Raw genomic sequence first — 20,187 nt, forward strand, 5'->3', positions numbered from 1 at the left:
CCTGGACAAAAATCCCACTGAAGCTATAGTAGGCAACAAATATGAATGCTATTCTGAGGGATGAACTGCCTCCTCACAATATAAATGTGGTGGCATATGGATATTGAAAGATCAGCGCTTCTTCTCCCTATTGTCCACTGTTTGGAAACCAATGTAACTTTTTATTGAATAAGCTAGAATCTGCAGGCCTCAATTATAAAGAAATTATATTTTTTCCCACAACATCCATCCAAACTGGCTCTATGAGGTAAGACTTCCCAATATACCTGGATGAAATCTCCAGCAAATCTCATAACATTTTCAGTCTCTCTCAGATAATAAAAACTACCCCCTGGCACTTTCAACCTCACTAAAATTGTCACTTCCTTAAGCAAGATGTCCGGTCTCGGGTAATAATCAAAATCTGAGGTTAATTTAAAAATGATATCCCCTCCCTCCCCACAGGCCTTCCCCAGACAGAAAAGCCTGCACTGTTCCCCTGCCTGGCTAGTTTATAATATCCTTGTGGCTTTCTCAAAATCCCCTCTTTGAGCTCCTCTAATTTCAATTCCCAGGAAAGGCCTGTGACTTTTCTCCAACTGGCCGCTCCCAATTCTAACTATCAGCCCCAGGCATTCTGCAGTCCACACTGTGGGCTTCCACTAGCCACTTAGGCCCTTCTGGGCAACGTTCCTCTGTTGTGCACTCCAAGCTAGTGCTTTCACTTGTCCTTCCTCTCATGCTCTCTGGTTGTCTCTTGTGTGACCACATCTGAGGCACAGTATATACTCAAGTATGACTTTTCCTCCTCAGATAGAAACCACTCCCATTCCATGCCAGTCCTCTCCTCTCTGTTCTGTTTCCTCCAGCCTACAGTCACAGCTGGCCTTTGATGTCTCCAGTGTGAGTTCATATCAGTCCACAGGGAGCCCTCAATACACAAAAGACAGATATGATTCTGGCTTCACGTCTTTTTAAAAAATTATTTTTGGTAGAGATAGGGTTTCACCATGTCCCCACTCTCCTTTGCCTGTTCTTCCATGTCTCCAACCTCATTCCCAGTCATCTCTCAGATAGCTTTGCTTTTCTAGCTAAGTCACTTTGTAAGTAACCTCACCCAGTTTCATAATTTACAACTCTTTAAATTTATACCTCCAGCCCAGACCATTCCCTGGAATTTCTGACTTTGTATTCAACAGCTTATTGGACATTTTCTCTTAATGTTCAATGTATAACTCAAACTTAATACATATAGAACTAAACTCCTGTTTTCTCCTCATTTCCTATCTACTTTTCCTGTAGTCTTTAACAGATATCTCAGTAAATAAAAACCATTCTTTTTTTTGGCTCAGGACCAAAACAAGGGAATCACTCTTATGATGACCTTCCAAGCCATATATCATTCAGCCATTACAACTTTTCTCACTTCATATCACTCTTGCCATCATTCACTCTCTTCCTAGTCTACATGCTATGATTTGAACACATAAAGCCTGCCATAGAAATTTTGTATTTGATGGCTGTTTCCTTGAAACACTAATCCTTTATAAATCTCCATGGTCTTCCTATAGCCAACTCAATGTATATCAGCACTACCAAAGTTCTAGGTCTCCAACCCACGTGATGCTGAATATCATTTTAGTTTGAAAATGTTTGACTCTTTTGAATCAATAAAGCACTTCCAAGTGCTTAAAAAATAAATATTTTTCATAATTATAGACAGTGCTTCTGTGAACATTCTTGTACATATTTTTTGGTAAATGTGTACACATTTCTGTTGAGTACTCTATACACTAGAAATAAAATAGCTGCTCCATAGAGTATACGGATTTTCAGCTTTGTAAATGGTAAGCCATTTACAAATGGTTTACCAAATGTTTATACCATTTTGAAATTTTACCAAAAGGATTTGAGCAATATGGCTCTTCACATTCTCTTCTTTCATTTAGCCATCCTGGTGGATGTGTATTGGCATCCTGTGATGATTTTACTCTGCATTCCCTAGATGACAAATGAAGTTGACTACCTTTACATATTTTGATTGGCCTTTAGGCTACCTTCTTTTGGTCATTTTCAACTGGATTGTCTGCTTTTTTCTTAATAATTTCTAAAAGTTCTTTGTATATTCTCAAAAAGTCTTTATTGGTATGTGTGTAGAGGTATATTTGGATACAACTCAAATGTTTATAAATAGCAGAACAGAAAAATAAACTGTGGTGATTCATATAATGGAATACTAGGCAGCAAGACAATGAATGAACTTATGCTACATCTAACACTGTGAATAAATCTTACAGATTTAATGAGCAAAAGAAGCCAGTTATAAAAGATCTTTACTGGACTTTTCTATTTACATACAGTTTGAAGATAGGCAAAATTAATCTACTGAATGGTAATCACTGGAGTTGGCAATGAGTAATTTGGAAAGGACATAAAGTTACTTTTAAGGTTTTGGACATGTTATGTTTCTAGATCTGGATGCTGGTTACCAATGTGAACATTTATTAAATTGTATACTTATGATTGGTGCACTTTTCTGTAGGCATATTATACATATTTCTAAAAGGTTTAAAAATAAATTCACAAAAACAACTTGTGTTTAATTATTTGTATGTTACATACACAGAGAACAAACATATATAGACAGTTTGAGGCAAAAAACAGAGAGAGATAGCATGAAGCAATTAAAATATGATATTATAATCTTTGATCAGTTAAAACTAAGTCTGTATGTAATATCCTATATGAGAAAGCAAACGCCTGTATCTGAATTTTTCATGGTGGTTTAAGAGATAACTCACTTTTCTCTCTCTGAACAATTAGTCTATTGCTTCTTATCCCTTGGTAGCATAGCCAAAGGGAACCATGTATCTTACACTTCACTTCTTTTTAGCTATGTTTTTGTGATCTTATTACATGCATATATATGCATACATGCAACATGGAAAGAAAATAAACCATGTTTCCTGACCACAGTAGCTCAGGAATGCTTTCTTATTTATAAAACATCTATTGATAGCTAACATCCAAATTACATACTGCCAATCAAACTAATGACTAGTTTTTAGGTGGTGGAACACACATCTATGAAAAGGAAGATTGTCAGATTGCGTGCTCAAAAAGTAACATCCATTCTATTATTTAGAAATAACTTCAATAAGTTTTAAATGTATGTAAAAGACCATAAGTAAACCCATTATGTTGCTTGAAAATGGTAAAGATATGCAAAGGCTGAGTGACAGTCAAGAAGAAAAATGTGTTTCCATTGGTGAGGGTAATAACCAAACATAAATGTAGTGGCAAGAACATTAGTGAAAAAATTGGAATGGGAATCAGAAGACCTCAGTTTAACTGCCAAATCTGCCACTAGCTAGTGGTGGGCCCTGAGGAAAGCCATTTTACTACCTTTATGACTACAGTTCCCCAATCTTCCAAAAAAAGGGGGAAGGACTCTGATATGTACAGTATGACTAAAGAGTTAGCTTCAACCAACCACCTGACTACTATTGACTGACTTTATGACCTTAAGAAAGCTATACAGACATTCTCCACATCCTGCATTCTTTATATAAGGGTGAATGATGCTGCTTGCAGTCCAGATTCATTGTGAAAAGTCGATGACCTCCCATGTGTCAAGCATCTGGCATTAACTCTCACATAAAGTCATGCCACAAATGTTCTATCTATCCCAGCCCTAACACTCTTGAGTTTGTGAGGAAAGCTATGTGTAATAAAATGACCCAGATATTTTCCCCATGATTAGGTTTTCTATCTTCATTAGCTTAAGCAATGGTTAAAAAAAACAAGACCAAGAATAATACTAAAGACGCAAAATCACGTTGAACTTTTTAAAAGAAGCTCGAATGTCACAAACAAGTAATCCACCTTGTAGAAGCTTTATAGTTAGAAAATACTTTTACATATAATTCCAAATTATAATATCAGAGAAGCTCTATGAAATAGGTAGAGATTCTTACTATTGTTTTACAGACAAAAAAAGATGAAGTCTTAGAGAAGCGAACTGATCACTTATTCTAGGTCACAAATGTATCAAGTGATCTTCTCTAAAGTAGAACCTATGTCTTTTCACTCAAAAAAAAAAAAAAAAGAAACACCATTTCCACATATTAAAATTCCAGAATAAACTTTTCTCTCAATACTCTAAGAAATCATATTGTTTATGAGTTTATTTTAACGATCAGGACACTTATCCCAAAGAGAATCATCTGTGATGCAAAACTGGTCAGTAACAGAGTCAACTAGAACCCAAGTCTCCTGAATTTGCAATCCAATCTTTCCCCTCCACATTAATTCAGCCAATTTCACCTTAAACATAACATTTTTTTAAGCATTTGATTTTTTATAATGTTAATGGCAGGGAGTTCATAGAGTAGGTGACTTAGCTGGGACAAGAAGGATAAGGAGGGATGTAACAGATTAAGGAGAAAAGGATAGGACAAACCCTAGGAAGAAGTTAAAGAATAGACAACAGAAGAGTGTCACAAAAAGATCAGGCCACCCAGGAGCACCAAGAAGTACAGCATAACAGAAGATGCTGGAAATGTAGAGCGGAACTGAAAAGAGAAAAGGTAGCCCACAAGGAAATAAGTAAGTGATTGGATATACACTGGGTATCACTCATGCTGACACTATAGAGTAACAGTCCTCAAAGTGTGGTCCACAGCCACAAACTCCTGAATGTACCCAAAACACTTTCAGAAGGTCTATGGACCACGCTTTGAGTACTGTTACACAGTGTTACACAGTCTGTTACTGTCCACAGAGTCAAAACTATTTTTATTATCATAATACTAAAATGTTATTTACTTTTTTCCACCATGTTGACATTTTCATTGATGGTACAAAAGCAATGGTGGGAAAAACTGCTGGTGTTTTAGCACAAATCAAGAAAATCATACTTAAATGTACTAATAGCCATTGTATTCTTCAACATCATATACTAGCAGAAAAAAAATAAACAAGAATTTTAAAAGGCAGTTTTCTAAGCAATGTTCCTTAAGAAGTAATAAAAATATTAGTTTTATTAACTATTGAAACGTAACATCTTTTTAACGTTGGATGATAAAATGGAGAGTACCCATAAATCCTTGTGCTGCACGCCAAACTATTATTATTGTTTCAAAAACATTACTTGAAAATTACAACTTTAGTTAGTAGACATTGAGTGAATGTTTAACTTACTCGATAGACTAAACTTAATATATTTAATATTAGATTGAACTAGATACACACTTTCCATGAAAGGCCATTTTCAGGAAACACCATAGAAAAATGGTGGTAATTCAGATTTGGGAAAATATTTTTCAAAAGCGAATGGAGAGAACCTCTAACTTTGAGAAAAAAACTATTCCATTTGTTGCCAGTGATAAAATGTGAACTTCCAAACAAAAATTGGAATCTTAAAATTAATATTAGCTACCATGAGTTTGACAGCTTCCCAACACTCACAGACATTCCAATGAGATCATAAGTGATAGTAGATAGATGTGATTTTTTGATGTTGTATAATAAAATATGTCAACATTTGGAAAACCTGCAAAACCCAGAGAATCAATATTTTCCAAATGATGTTATGAAACCATGACTGGATGAAAGAATCATTCAAAGTGCAAGATAGACTAGTGGATTTTAATGTAACAGAGGACAAAATGTTCAGTGATGTGATTTCAGATTTTACATCAAAACTATCTTTTAAGGAACTAGCACTGGTTAAATTTTGGCATGACATTAAAGAAGAATATTCACAATTATGACAAGGCCATTAAAACACTCTTCCCTTTTCCAATTTTATGTCTGCATGAAGTCATAATGTCTTCACGTACTTCAACCAAAACAATATATCACAACAAACTGAATGCAGAAGCAGATACGAAAATCCTGCTGTTGTCCATTAAGCCAGCCATGAAACTGCATTGCTGCAGTAAAGCAATGTCCTACTTCTCAGTAGTTTTTTGGTTTTGAAATTTAATTTTCATAAAAAAATAAGTTATTCATGTTAATATCAGTAGTTATTTTAAGTGACTTAATAACTTTTAAATTTGTTTCAATTTGTAATAAGGTAATATCAGTAGTATAATCCACATAAACTAAAGCTCTTTGTGCCCTTAAACACACTCCAGGTTGTCGAGGGGACTTTAGACCAACAATTTGAGATCCACTGTTAAAGAGAATAAGCACTGTAAAGGGGACAGGATCCAGTTCAGGAATCTAGGAAAGTACTGCAATAACAGATTCAAGGTGACGTGATTATGGCCTGAACAGGGATCATAAAAGTAGAGATGAGGAGAAGTAGCTAGATGCAAGAATCATTTCTGAGCCATAAACAGAATGAGTAATTGATGAGATTATCAAAATGAAGGCGTGAAGGATTTGAAGATGTTTTTGCCATTTCTCATGAAAGGCTGGGTGCAGAGCTGGGGAATACACATGGGAAAGCCAGTTTAATATGTTTTGAGGTCCAGTAGGAAGTTGAAAATAATTACTTGGAAATCAAGAGTGAAGTTACACAGAGATAAAGATAGAGAAACAATCATAGATACAAAGAGATACTACCCAGGGGGAGATTGATAAGAAAGAAGCTCAAATAACTAAGGACGAATATCTGGAAAACCCAATATGTCAGGAAAGACAGAAGAGAAATAGCCAGTGAAGGTGGTTAATCAGCTGTAGTCAGAGAGGTGGCTAACAAAGAGCCCAGGGTGAGTAAAGTACTGGAAGCCAGATGTGAGATGGGTGAAATAGGGTATTGTTTCCATTTACAGAAGATGGTTAGGCCTTACCGAGTAATGACAAGGACTTAAAAGGAAGTCACTATATTTGTTGTAAAAGAATAAAATTCATATCTTCATTTACTTATTTCTTTGAAACAGAGTTTTATTATTGTTTTATTTGTTGTAATAATATTGCATGTCTTTTGTAATATAAAGAAATTCGAGGTAAGCAAAGAAAAGAACTAGTGAATTAGAGCTCAAAAAGTATAAGCCATTTCATCCTATTAGTTTAAGAAACATAGTAATTAACAGAGGGGAAAACCAAAGTTAAGGAAATAGAAATGTAAAAACTAAATATATTTTTTTCCAGTTGGGAGACTCTTTAATATGTTTGTAAGCACTTAAGAAAAAAAAAAAAAGCCAAAGGAAAGAAGAAAATTTAAAACACAGGAGAGCTGAGTAAGCTATGAGATACATCTCAGAAGACAGTGGAGGAGACAGGATCTGAAAAAAATTCATTTTTTGTTAAATCAGGAGAAAAAGAAGGAGATACCTCATGTAGCTTTAGAATGAAAATGAAGGAAGACTGGGGCAGTTCCTGTCCAAGGACCTCTATTCTTTTCCTTTAAAAGAAAAGTTAAAATTTTATGCTAATACTTAAGGGAATGAGATAAAGGACAGAAACAATGTGGAGAGAGAAATTTAGAGCCTCTGAGGGGTAACAAAAATAATTTGGAACCAAAATGAAGATTTAGCCAAGATTATATAAAAATAAATCAACCAAGATTCTAGATCACTGAAAACATCTACATGTGTAGGATTCAGTCAAAAATATTAGAGATTCCAGACACATACAACTAGCATGTAGAGAGAATATTAAAGAATGTTGCAATAAGACTTTAGATTATATTGTCAGCCATGCCCATAGTGTCACTGAGAGTTAAACATTGACACAAACAACATCACACATCTACTCATTAAGGCCTTTTCTATTAGGTTATTCTCAGGAATCAGCACAGGAGTAGTAAATTCCCTGAATAATCATGAACTCCTACTATTGTTTTCTTACAGGAGGACTAACAAAGGTCAGATGTCTCAAGGTATCCAATTATTTTATTAGCAATTTAATAAGTGCTTCACTGTTATTCCAATCAGAGCTCTAGAAATATTATTTCATATTTACATCATTTCTCAGGGGAGCCATTTGCATGTACATAAGTTTGAATAATTGGCTTCATGAATTCTAAGTGTAAATTTTCATAAAATATCCATGGTAAAGGAATTCATTTATAAAGGGACCTCAGCTCTCTTTGGCAGAGCAATGATATGACTATTTCAGGTGGCAGCACAAGCAAAATATAGGAGACTTTTGCAAAAATACTCTATTTTTTATCCTGTTACAGAAATTATTTGCCTCCGCAAGAAAAAATAAAAGATGCATTTCAGTAAGTCAAATTCCTTAATTTGTAAAATATGGTAGGCTAAGAATGCAGATAATTCACCTTCCTCATATCTTACTTTTCTACTTTGGAGTTCAGTTAAATACCTGTGTTCTGATAAATCAGCTCTGAAATTAGATTCCCTTTGGAGTTAACTTCCTTAAGAAATATAATTTTGTGTATTCTTTTCCCACATGTTAGGCTTGACTGGTTAAAAACTGGGAGAAAAAAAGCACCAGTGAAACGCTTAAAATAGTTAATCCTGAATTTAAAGTTACCAAAGCAATCATAAACAAAACTGTATTGTATCATAAAAGATATCGCTGCCATAAATCAGTGAATAAAATTAGGAGACTATCGAGAGCAAACTTTTCACTATACAAAAGAGAAAACCGAGACTCACATAGAAAGCGACTTACTGAAATTCGTACAGCCAACTAGCAAAAATGCTAAAGGAGATACAGTGGTGTTCTTTCTGCTATCTTATTATACAATGCCTTAGCCATCATAATTTAGTAGACATACAGAGTAAATTTTAAACAATATATGTTTTACCTCTAAACCTCATCCCAGTGAACCACTAACCCATCAAAAGATTAATTTAGGATTTATCTATATCATCAGCTACTGATTTGATTTCCTTTGAACTAGCAAGCCAAATGGAGCTCTTTTGCAAACTTTGAAGTAGGGCAGGATATAAAAGTATATATAACCATTTCATCTCGGTACTTACAATTTAGTTAGACAGTAAAAACTATACAATAGAGTTCAACTATAAAATAAAAGACATCATTGTATAAAGAACTAATTCTAATCAAGTATCAAAACATCCAGTATGCACAAAAAGGATTCTGGGATATCAAGAACAGGGAGTTTAATTTCAGTTTTAATCATTGGCCTATGAACCCTTGGGGATGAAAAGAACTTTTAAATACTCTTAACTTCCCAGTGATGTTATTTGGGCCATGTCCCTACCCAAGCTATGTTCAATCACTCCAGCAACAAAGAAGTTCCCAAAGAAACCCATTTTCTCTTTGGACAGTTCTCTATTTTCCTTTAATTGAGCTTAGCTTCCTCTATTTCTCACTTTGGTATTAGTTCTATAACTTGGGGTCATACAAAGAAAGTCTAGTTCATTTTATATGACAACACATCAAATAGAAAGTGATCACTCTTCTATTCTTCAAAAAAAAAAACAATGTGCAATACAATTAATCAAACAACACAACACTTTCACATTTGTGCTAATACTGGCCATGATTCTGCAAACAAACTCACATGTAATTCTAACTCTCGTAAATTATGGCAACCAGAATTCAACATAATGCTTCAGGTCATATACTCACCATGAGATTAATACTTTTTTCTTTCTAAACATTATATTTCTGTCAATATCCAAGACACAAAAGCATTAATAAACTGCAACGTGCTATTAATTAAGATTAATCATATTCTCAACTAAAACTTCTTTTAAATGTTTTCTAAAGCAAAGTAATACCTAAGATGAGCTCTAAGTAAAGTCTAGATACATTAAGTAAGAAATTATCCTTCCAAACATAAACATGTCCAAGCATACATAATAGCAAGAGAAGACTGGGAACAAGGGCAGATCAATCTTTCCAAAATAAGAGAGTAGGCACGGGTATGGCTGACACTTGTAGCTCTAAGACGTTAGGAGGCCGAGGGGGGAGGACCACTTGATGCCAGGAGTTTGAGATTGCAGTGATCTATGATTGTACCACTGAACTCCAGCCTGGGCAACAGAATAAGATCTTGCCTCTAAAAACATACATTATCTACATATATAAAATAAAAGAGTTGTTTCACATAAATTTAGGAATATAAGTTAGGGAAGCCCTTGAAAAATCAAGGTAAGAAGCATGTACTTCAAGAACCATAAGGTAGTTAAGATATTGTAAGTTCTTAAACATAAGAATAATAAGACGGAAATACATATGGCATGTTAAGATGGATAATAATGATAGAAAAACTAGGGTGAATAACTAGGAAGATATAGTAACAAATATGTTAAAAAATAATGGTGGCTGGGCACAGTGGCTCGTGCCTGGAATCCCTGTACTTTGAGAGGCCAAGGCTGGAGGATTGCTGGAGACCAAGAGATGAAGGCTGCAATGGGCTATGATCACACCACTGCACTCCAGCCCGGGCGACTGAATCAGATCCTGTCTCCAAAAAAGAAAAGAAAAGAATGGTCTAAGAGCAGATGCAATGAAGAAAAACTTGAACATGGCAGATATAGACGATCATCTTAAGAGTATGTTAGGTTCCATTGAAGCTTCATGCCTGGGTAACTGGAATAATAAGGATGCTGATTTCTTTCTGAAAAAAGATCAATTCGATTGATAGCAAAATAACATCATGCCATTAAAATTGAATTGTTCAAACAGGTAATAAGAAAATACATAACTAAACATCAGTAAAAAATTCAATCTCGATACATAATAGTAATAACACCGGTAATTTTCAATAGTATCCATTTTACAGATTATCGATATCCTTTTCCAACCCCCCTTTCATCTTTTGGCCAATGTCTTTGTCTTGACTATTTCCACTAGGAAGAAACTGGAATTAAACTAAAACCAATTTATTATATTAATGAATAGAAGATAAAAGAGTTAGAATAGGAAGATGGCTAATATAATACCCTGGCAACGTGTCATGGCATTGATTTTTCAATAGTAATCTACCCTTCTTAGTACATACAAACTGAAGTGCAAAAAAGGTTTCATTCAATGGTACAATCTCTCTCTGAAGGAGGCAAAAAAAATCTCATAAACAGCATCAAACCATTTACATATGCACACACAATTTTTAGTTAATGCAAAAACTAACAGAAAGAAATCACATTTTTCTCAATAGACACAGAGAACAAGAACAAAAGTTAAAAGTTATTTATGTAATTTTTTTAACGCTAGACTGCCAACAGCTTGGAGGAAAGATAATTTAGAAGGTAGGATAATACATGCTAATATCACTATAAATAATAGCAGCCCTCAACACTTATGGGCTTGTTATTAAGCTCCCGGACCTGAGATACAAGTATGGGTCAAAATGGGAGAAAAGAGGTAAGATTTCAAATGCAAATTTCAAACATATTAGCTGCACTTACTGTAAGCTATCAAATGTTTGAATTCAAACAGTCTGCAACAAAAGATAGAAGTTTCCCTAACTCAGTGGTGGCAAAAATAATGTAGTAGGTGACAAGGGCTTGTATAGCTTGGCCAAGTTCACTATTAAAAAGTGCTTATTATTTCTGCTATGAGCAAAAATAGAAATGGCAAAGAGGCCAGGCGCGTTGGCTCACACCTGTAATCCCAGCACTTTGGGAGGCCGAGGCGGGTGGATCACGAGGTCAAGAGATCGAGACCATCTTGGTCAACATGGTGAAACCCCGTCTCCACTAAAAATACAAAAAATTAGCTGGGCATGGTGGCGCGTGCCTGTAATCCCAGCTACTTGGGAGACTGAGGCGGGAGAATTGCCTGAACCCAGGAGGCAGAGGTTGCAGTGAGCCGAGATCGTGCCATTGCACCCCAGCCTGGGTAACAAGAGCCAAACTCCATCTCAAAAAAAAAAAAAAAAAGAAAAAAAAGAAATGGCAAAGAATATTCACTTTCATTTTGAGGTAGTTCTGTTTTTTTAATTACTGTTATTCAATCAAAAAATCAGAAAGTATATTATTGTATTTCTAGTTTCATATATGATGTAACTACAAATATAAATCCATATAACTATGCCTTATAAATTATGGCAGGCATTGATTAACACATTACATTTGTTATCCTGTGTTCATAATTTCTTGAAAACTATCTTGACATATTTCCTCTTACAGCTAAAACTACGGTCACGAAAGAGAAAAGCTTTTCTGGGTTTGAAAAAAATGTTTTTAAAAAATCTTGTTATTCATGAAATTTCAAGCCTTAATAGTAAGTTTCTTAATGCTTATTATTAACACATCACCAAGATATATTATCTCTGGTAGTAGAGCTTTCTAAGTCAATTCCCCCAAAATAAAGATATACTCAAATAAATAGATCAAGATAAAATTTTAAAAACACAATTCTCTATGGGTCATTTTGCTATTGGATAATGATAAGGCTGTAATCAAATACTATATATGAGAATCACAGAATCTTAAAAATCTCACAAGTTGAAATCATATTATATCACGTTTTGGTTTAACCGCCTGTCTAATGCTCAAACATTCTCTATAATATACCCACCAAGTAATTATCCCACATGCCTGCGTACCTCCAGTTACCAGGAACTTCACTACCTCCCTTCCCAATCAATAACATCTAGGTAGAACTCTTAGAAAGTTCTTCTTAACTTGGAGCTGAAAATAGCCCTCCCTGAAGCTTCTATTTATTAGTACTGCTTTTAATTTTTGGTGCCAAGCAACAAAGTCTACTTTCTCATCACCATCAGTTTTTTAAAACTTTGAAGACAATTTTCAAGTGTCTCATTTCCTTCAGCTCTTTCTAATATGACATGATTTTAATTACTTTTACTATTCTTATTTCTCTCTTCTGAAAATATTTTCTGTACTAACACAGTATAGAAACCTCTGTTACCCTTTCTTTAAATACTTCTATTAAGCAATTTACTTAACAAAATTAGTAAAATAATTTTACTATCAAAATAGTTTTTGTTTTGCTAATTTCATGTTAGGAATATGTTAACTTCAAGAATTTCTTAAAATACTAAATTGCATGTATGTATAAAAATACATAACTATTCATTTGTCTGATAATTATGTAAAATTTTTTCCCAAAGTTACTCTGCCAACCTATGTCTTCCCTCATCCTATACTTGTGTGAGTGGCTTCTAGACCAAAGTGCAATTTATTCTTCAGTAGTGTTAGATGTATCTCATTTAGCCCTTCAAGATCAGATTGAATCCTAATTATGTCTCATATATTCACTACATGTCCCAATATCACATAGCCTCAGTTTGGATTTTTTTCTGTCTAGTTTTATTTCAGTCATTGACAAATAATTGACTATGATGAGGCCAAAAACAAACTAGGTAACATAACCCAGAATGAAGATGTTCCACTAACTACCCAGTTGCTAACTCACCTAGTTTTCCTAATATTGAGACCTTATTTCTAAATTTTCCACAGGGATAGTATCAGTCCATTTCAGGTAACCTAAAAAAATCCAGATATAATGACTTAATAAGAGATAGTCAAAGATCTTTATGTTTTTATTCACTTCATTAAACAAACTTTTATTATATGTATATGTTCCAGGAGCTTTGTTACTCTCTGCTGATTGGGTTAATCAAGACACTGCTCTCCATGAGCTTATTAATCAAGACACTGCTCTCAATGAGCTTACAATCTAGTGGGGAAAGAAGACAATTATAATAATTACCATACTGTATTATAAACATGAGTGGCAATTAGGGAACTCTGGAGGCACAGAAAGTAATTACCTAAATTTCACTGTCAGGATTAGGAAACGTTTCCCAAAGAAGACAATAGGGTTTGAGTCTGAGTTAAGTTTGAGGTCATTACAGGACAGTCAGATTAAAGTGTTGGAAATATCGGTATGGTGCTCTTCAGAGAGGTACGGGCTCTATATACAGACACAGAAACCAACAGGAAGTGGTAGTTACAGCCATGAATTTAGATGGGACCACTAACACAGGTTAACTAAAAAAGAAGAAAAGCATTGGCCTTTTAGGGAAAGGGAAAATCCCTTGCAGAGATGTGAAAGAGCACAGTGTATGAGAGTTGACCACATGAGGCTTAGGCAGGGGCACTGGTCCCGTTGGGGAAGATACTGCTAGAGGCTTCAGAAGCCAGTTCATCAGGAACCTTGTGTGTGGAGCTAACAAATGTCCACCTTATCCAGAACACTATGGAGTCCTTAAAGTGCTCTCAATATTGACATGACTTGACTAGACGCAGGAAACTATTGGAAAATGCACAGTATGGTCAGTGTGGAGGGTGAATCAAGGGAGGAAGATAAGAAGCAGGAAGACTAAAAAGGAATCAACCAAGAGGGTGGGAAGGAGTAACTAAAGCAACGTCCCACACGGGAATAAAAATTTAAGACATATTCCAGAGCTGGTAATCGATGAGTTCCGGTGACTACTGAATTTGAGAACCTAAGTAGAAAGAGATGGTCTAAGGTGATCCCCAGGATTTTAGCATGAATGGTAAAGGTGGCAATGGTATCATCTGGTGAGGAGTTCACCATTCTCAGTGATCATTCATTGTATTATTCGCATGATTCTGAGTTCAGGTTTTATCATTTCAAGTAAATTTGAGTTCATGATGGGACAGTCAGGTTGAAATGGTGGATGTATGGGTGAGACACTCTTTAGAGAGGTCTGAGCTGTACATCGACTCATGAGTTAACAGTGAGTAGATGATAACTACAACCATGGATTTCTACTCAGGCAGAATAGATAATCAGAGGAAAGACCAAAAGCTTAAAGGCAATGTCAAATGTTAGCTGTAAAATAAAAAGGTAACTGTCCAAGGACTTATCTAAAAAATTTTATTAATTTAAAGTTTATTTCTTATTTGTTAATACATACGAAAATTCTAAGTTTTTGGAAGCAAATTTATCAGATACTTTGTCAATGTGGTACTAATGCTTCACTTATATATCAAAAAAACAACAGATAATCACATCAGTTTACCATTTTTCTCACATCTGAAAATAATACAGATTAAAAAAAGGAACAGCAAAGAGGCCAAGAAAATTTGATGATCTGACTCAAGCTCAGCATCAATAATAAATCTTAGAATATCAAGGAACTCAAGTCTTTCATTTCCCCTAAATTTTAAAACATTTTTCCTCTATTTACAGTCTTGGGGAAAAATGTTGTAACAGTAGAAGTGGAAGATTTCACTCCGGATTGCTGCACACGGACTGCTTATATATATGCACCCACATTGCTTCATCGGCTCTACTCAAAAAAACAAAAGCGCAAATAAATGAAAACACCACTAGGCAAGAATTTCACCATCCTGATGAGTATCAGGGTAGTCTGTAGTTAATTTCTGGGTTTTGTAATTTTAAACAGTCCTCTTAATCAAGATGTTTAATAAATAAGCAACTTACATAGGCTGAGCAAACTGGATCATTCTCTAAGATACATACGATTTGCATATTCTTTCACAGCCCATTATTATAGCTCAAATTCTTAATTAAGATATCGGAAGCAATTTGATACAATAGACCCAATCACAGTCAGGGACAACCCTAGTCTTCTGAAGTTCTTAATTCAGTGATAATCAAATCGTAATTCTTAATAAAATGCTCAAACGAAAAATATACAACTCTAACTTTCCAAGGTACATCCACTTTATAACAAGCCAGACTTTTGCCAGCATCCCTTTGCAACTGTTAATAAGGTTTTATCTAGTCTCATAATTATTTTTAAAAGCCTATAATGTAAAAATTCAAAGATGCAATTTCAGTTAATTATTCAACATATCTAAAATATTGAGATATGGGCTTAACAGGTATATGTTGGGCCTTCCAATTTGAAGATATCATATTCATCAAAAGAGAACTCTTATTGTTATACTCTTTATTTACTAAATTTAACTTCAAAAATGAGTCTTAAATAATAATAAACACCGTAAGTATATACAGTCTACACATAAGGCTATTTAATAACATAGTTCTGAAAAGAGATAGAACATGCTCCAAAACACTCTCTCTTAATATATATGGTAGTCATAAGACTTGCTGTTGCTATCTTCAGAGTAATATCATTATGATATTTGATGTAAGGTGGGGGTGAGTGTACAGGGGAGAACAAGAGCCTTATCTGCTTCCTCATATAGAGAAACCCAAGATGGCTTGATTCCATATATAGAATCACTGTGACTATAAGACATAGACAACAGTTTGTGTTAACATGCCAACATTAATCAAAGAAAAGGTAATATAAAGAATACCTAAAACATGAATGTCCTTTCATTTGGGAAGACTAAGGCCTTACAACGTCCAGTTCCCTAAAACGCTCATCTCCAACTTGTTGCACAAAAACTGTAACAGTGTAGATGGTTGTAGATTGTGTTTATTCCTGAACCTGCCTCCACTGTTCTCAGTTCATAGAACCTGCCTCCATTGTTCTCAGTTCATACGCAGCTGGGCAGATGACCAAAAGGGGACACACAAACATAATTCAAGGCCATTGTGTCATACACCCAAAAATTGGACACTGACATTATACTGTCCTGTAGCACTAGAATAAGCAGAATTATTAAGGGGGAATATCGGGAGATAGCTCTTAAAATGGAGCTGTATTTAATGCTAGCCGTTATGTGGATCATGATACTGTCTCCAGAATTTTACTCTCACAAATTCACACAAACAACTATTAAAAAATACCACTTCTAGTGTCCTTTCTTTACAAAATATACTTCCCAAAATGTAACTTATCTCTTGCAGGACATCTGTAAAACTATAATAATATATATTTAAATAATAATGATGGTGGAATAAAATAAAATGTTATCTATGATCAATATTACATTTGAGAAACATTAATTGAAGATTACCTGTAATAGAAAATTTTTATTCCAAATCACTGCATATATTGCATTATTACCTAAAAACACATTATATTTTGAGAAAGTTATTTGCTTATATACTGTACAATTGCTCTGTGTTACTTTCATTCACCAGTAATGTTAATCTTTCCTATTAAAAAGAAAAAAGACTCAGCAGGGCACAGTGGCTCAAGCCTGCAATCCCAACACTTTGGGAGGCCAAGGCGGGCAGATGACCTGGGGTCAGGAGTTGGAGACCAGCTTGGTCAACATGGCATAACCATGTCTCTATTAAAAAATACAAAAATGTGCTGTGTGTGGTGGCAGATGCCTGTAATCCCAGCTACTTGGGAGGCTGAGGCAGGAGAATCAATTGAACCCGGGAGATGGAGGTTACAGTGAGCCGATACTGTGCCACTGCACTCTAGCTTAGGTAATAGAGCAAGACTGCATTTAAAAAAAAAAAAAAGACTCCACGTGACAAAGCTTTGTCTTCTGTGGGGGTTGTGTTGGATTTTGATTTTGTTTTTTCAAGTAACTTCAAAGTTCATGACCTGCTTTTTACAAAAATCCTAATTTCCTAATATTACTTATTTACAATTATTAAAATAGAAAATTGATCTATCATATGAATCTCCTTTGCCATGCATACATATAAACAGACTTTAAGATCACAGTTTACTTATCTGACTTTTAAATAAAATATTATTAAATATTGGCCAGGTGCACTGGCTCACGCCTGTAATCCTAGCAGTTTGGGAGGCTGAGGTGGGTGGATCACCTGAGGTCAGGAGTTCAAGACCAGCCTGGCCATCATGGTGAAATCCCATCTTAAAAAAAAAAAAAAAAGAAAGAAAGAAAGAAAAGGAAAGAAAGAAACAAAAGGAAAATTATTAAGTGTTTTCGGAATTAAAAAAAAAAAAAAACTTTTTGAACTGACATTTGTTCAAAACACAGTATATCAGCATCCAATTAAAGTTGCATATTTAGCATAAGAAAGAAATAGTGACTTTTCCCTACTTTTGTAAACAACATATAAAAATTATATAAACCCGTGTCATGATTTAAAAAAACAACTATAAAACTACCTTGAACACTGGGAATTAATTCTCACATTCTAAATCTCTCTTCACCCTATCATTTTCTATCTATGAAACAGATGGATATGTATTCCGATATGAAAAGTTTTGTTGATATGTGTCTTCATAAACCTTCTTACTTTTATAAAACATGCAATAACATTTCTCCATATAAGAATATAAGACATGAAGAACATACGATGGGCATAGATACTGCTTCTTTTTCCCCTTCCCTTTCTTTGAAGACTTTTCCTTAGAATAGGCTTCTTCCACCCACAAGGAAATTAAAATTAAAAAGGCAGTTGCCAATAAAAGCTTCATCTTGAAAACTTAAATTTCAGAAGATCGATCTACAAGAGAGAACAAGAAAATGTTTACATTTATGAAGCAAATGCTAACTCTATGACTGTCCCTTTAAGTAAGGAGTATAATCATACCCAAAGGGTAAGTATATTTGTACATCAAATCCTCATTGCTCAGTCCTACATGGTAATACTTCACAATATATTTAGCATTTTTATATAGAAGTTGTAAAGTCTTTTTTATATAGCAGTAAAAGTCAGTTTAAATAATGGCACATAGAAAACAAGATCCCAAAGAGATATCATAGGTTACTGTGTAAAATTTCTGACTCTATAGCTACACGAAATTGTAAATTGATATTGAATTGCACAGTATATCAAAATATGTTTTGAAAGCCTCTGGAAGCATGCTTTAACACAGCATTAAAATGATTATCTTGGGCTAGTACACTGGCAGTATTTTTTTTTAATTTTTATATTGTTTGAAATTCGTATGTATATTTTTTCAAAAACAATCTATTTTAAAGCACAAGACAATTCTAAGTGTTAAAAAGCTGAAAAGTGAAAGAAAAAATTAGCATCCAAGAGTTTCACATTCTAAATTCATTGTGTTTTTATTTAAACATATTAAATTGGCAAGCTACCTTTTCGTCCTAAAAAGGTGCCTGTTAAGTTAGCTTTAAAGCTTCCCTACTTATTGGCTACTAACATTTATAATCAAAAAGGTAACTTCAGAAATTCTAGTAACATTATATGAAATAAAACAACAAGTGATGTACTTTTTTTTTTTCAAATTATCATCCTAGCCATATTTTAATGACATGTTTCATGCTCAAATCAGAATTATATTCTTGCCAGAGAGTCTGATAAACAAAAAAATAGTTAAGCGTCTACTGACACTAGAGAAGTTCAACCTCTTCTGCCTCCTTCATTTCTAAACATAAATTACTTTTTCATTGTTTTCTGCGGAGTAAAAGACCTGTCATATTCTTCAACGCTAACTTAATTCTCATCTCTTGCTCATAAATTTGCTTCTCCCTCTGACTTGTTTTTCATCTTTTTCCCTCCAGGATTCTTCCCCTCCTATTTCTCTTTCACACACATTCGAGGCAAGCCAAAGGGGCTTCTCCCTGGATACTTTAAATTGGAGACAAGAGAGGGGGCTCATCAGACCAACAGCAACAACACAAGGTTCTTCTCCTCTGGCAACTTTACAGCACTGGAGGCTCCCTTCCCCCACCGGACAGCGGCACCTGCTTCCAGACACCTTTGCCCCCCGCAGCAGGTACTTCTCCCACTTTCACATCCTTGCCCCTACCCCCCTAAAAGGAGGGCCGGGCCCTCCTAACGGTTCGAAGGAGGCGACAGAGACATTCAACACTCTGCTCCGTCCTCACCCCCAATTTTTCAAGGGGGACAGCTGCACTGACTGGAGGATCCTCATACACAAAACAGCGCAAGGAGCCCTCCGGGCCAACCCTGCATCCCTCATTACCCCGGCCTTCTGCATCCCTCCACCCGGGCGTCTCCGCGGGCGCCACCGCAGCGGGGCCCCTCTCCGCCAGCGCAGCGCGCCTCCTCCCCCGCACGCCGCAGTGCTCCCCGCGCCCCGCCGCCCCGGGCACGACCCGCTCTTCGCGCAGAGGCGTCCCTTCCCGCCCCCAGACCGCCGCCGCCGCCCCACCCCGCGTGCTCCCCGCCTACGTGGGGCTCCCGGCACTCACCCGGAGGCGCCCCTGCCCGCAACCGCCGGGCGAGATCGTGCGGCTCCGGGCCGAGGTGGCGGTGGCTGCGGGGGGTGCGGCGGGCGCCGAGAGGGGGCGGCTTTCCCGGCCGCCCGCGCCGCCGCGAGCTCGGCTGACGCGCCTGCTCTGGCCGCGGAGCCTGCGCTGTGGCGCGCCGCGCTCGGGGGCGCTGCGGGGACGGCGCGGGTCGCGCGGGAACCTGACGGCTGCGGCGGGGGGAGGGAAGAGCTGTCCCGGCAGAGCCACGTCACGGCGCCGTCCCCTCCGGGCATCGGAGGGGTCACCGAGCAGAAGCGTGTCCCCCTCACTCCTGGGGGACTGAAGGAGTTGGGGGGAAGGGCGGGAATGACGGTGTCCGGGAGCGCGG

At 36.2% G+C, this 20,187-nt stretch overlaps 1 protein-coding gene across 1 annotated transcript in view; it reads right to left on the reverse strand.

Annotated features, from left to right (window-relative positions):
• The window catches only part of GLRB (glycine receptor beta), a 74,944-nt gene extending 55,000 nt beyond the window's left edge, over positions 1 to 19,944 (reverse strand). Inside the window, exons 1-2 of the mRNA XM_039479214.2 lie at positions 19,800 to 19,944; positions 17,973 to 18,123 (exon numbers count right to left, since the gene is read on the reverse strand). Of these exons, the coding sequence (XP_039335148.1) occupies positions 17,973 to 18,094 (122 nt within the window). The 5' untranslated portion in view covers positions 18,095 to 18,123; positions 19,800 to 19,944. The remainder of the gene's footprint in view (positions 1 to 17,972; positions 18,124 to 19,799) is intronic.
• Between the last annotated feature and the right edge of the window lie 243 nt (positions 19,945 to 20,187).

The sequence above is a fragment of the Saimiri boliviensis genome, chromosome 3, assembly GCF_048565385.1.
Source record: "Saimiri boliviensis isolate mSaiBol1 chromosome 3, mSaiBol1.pri, whole genome shotgun sequence".
In the NCBI taxonomy this organism is placed as follows: domain Eukaryota; kingdom Metazoa; phylum Chordata; class Mammalia; order Primates; family Cebidae; genus Saimiri; species Saimiri boliviensis.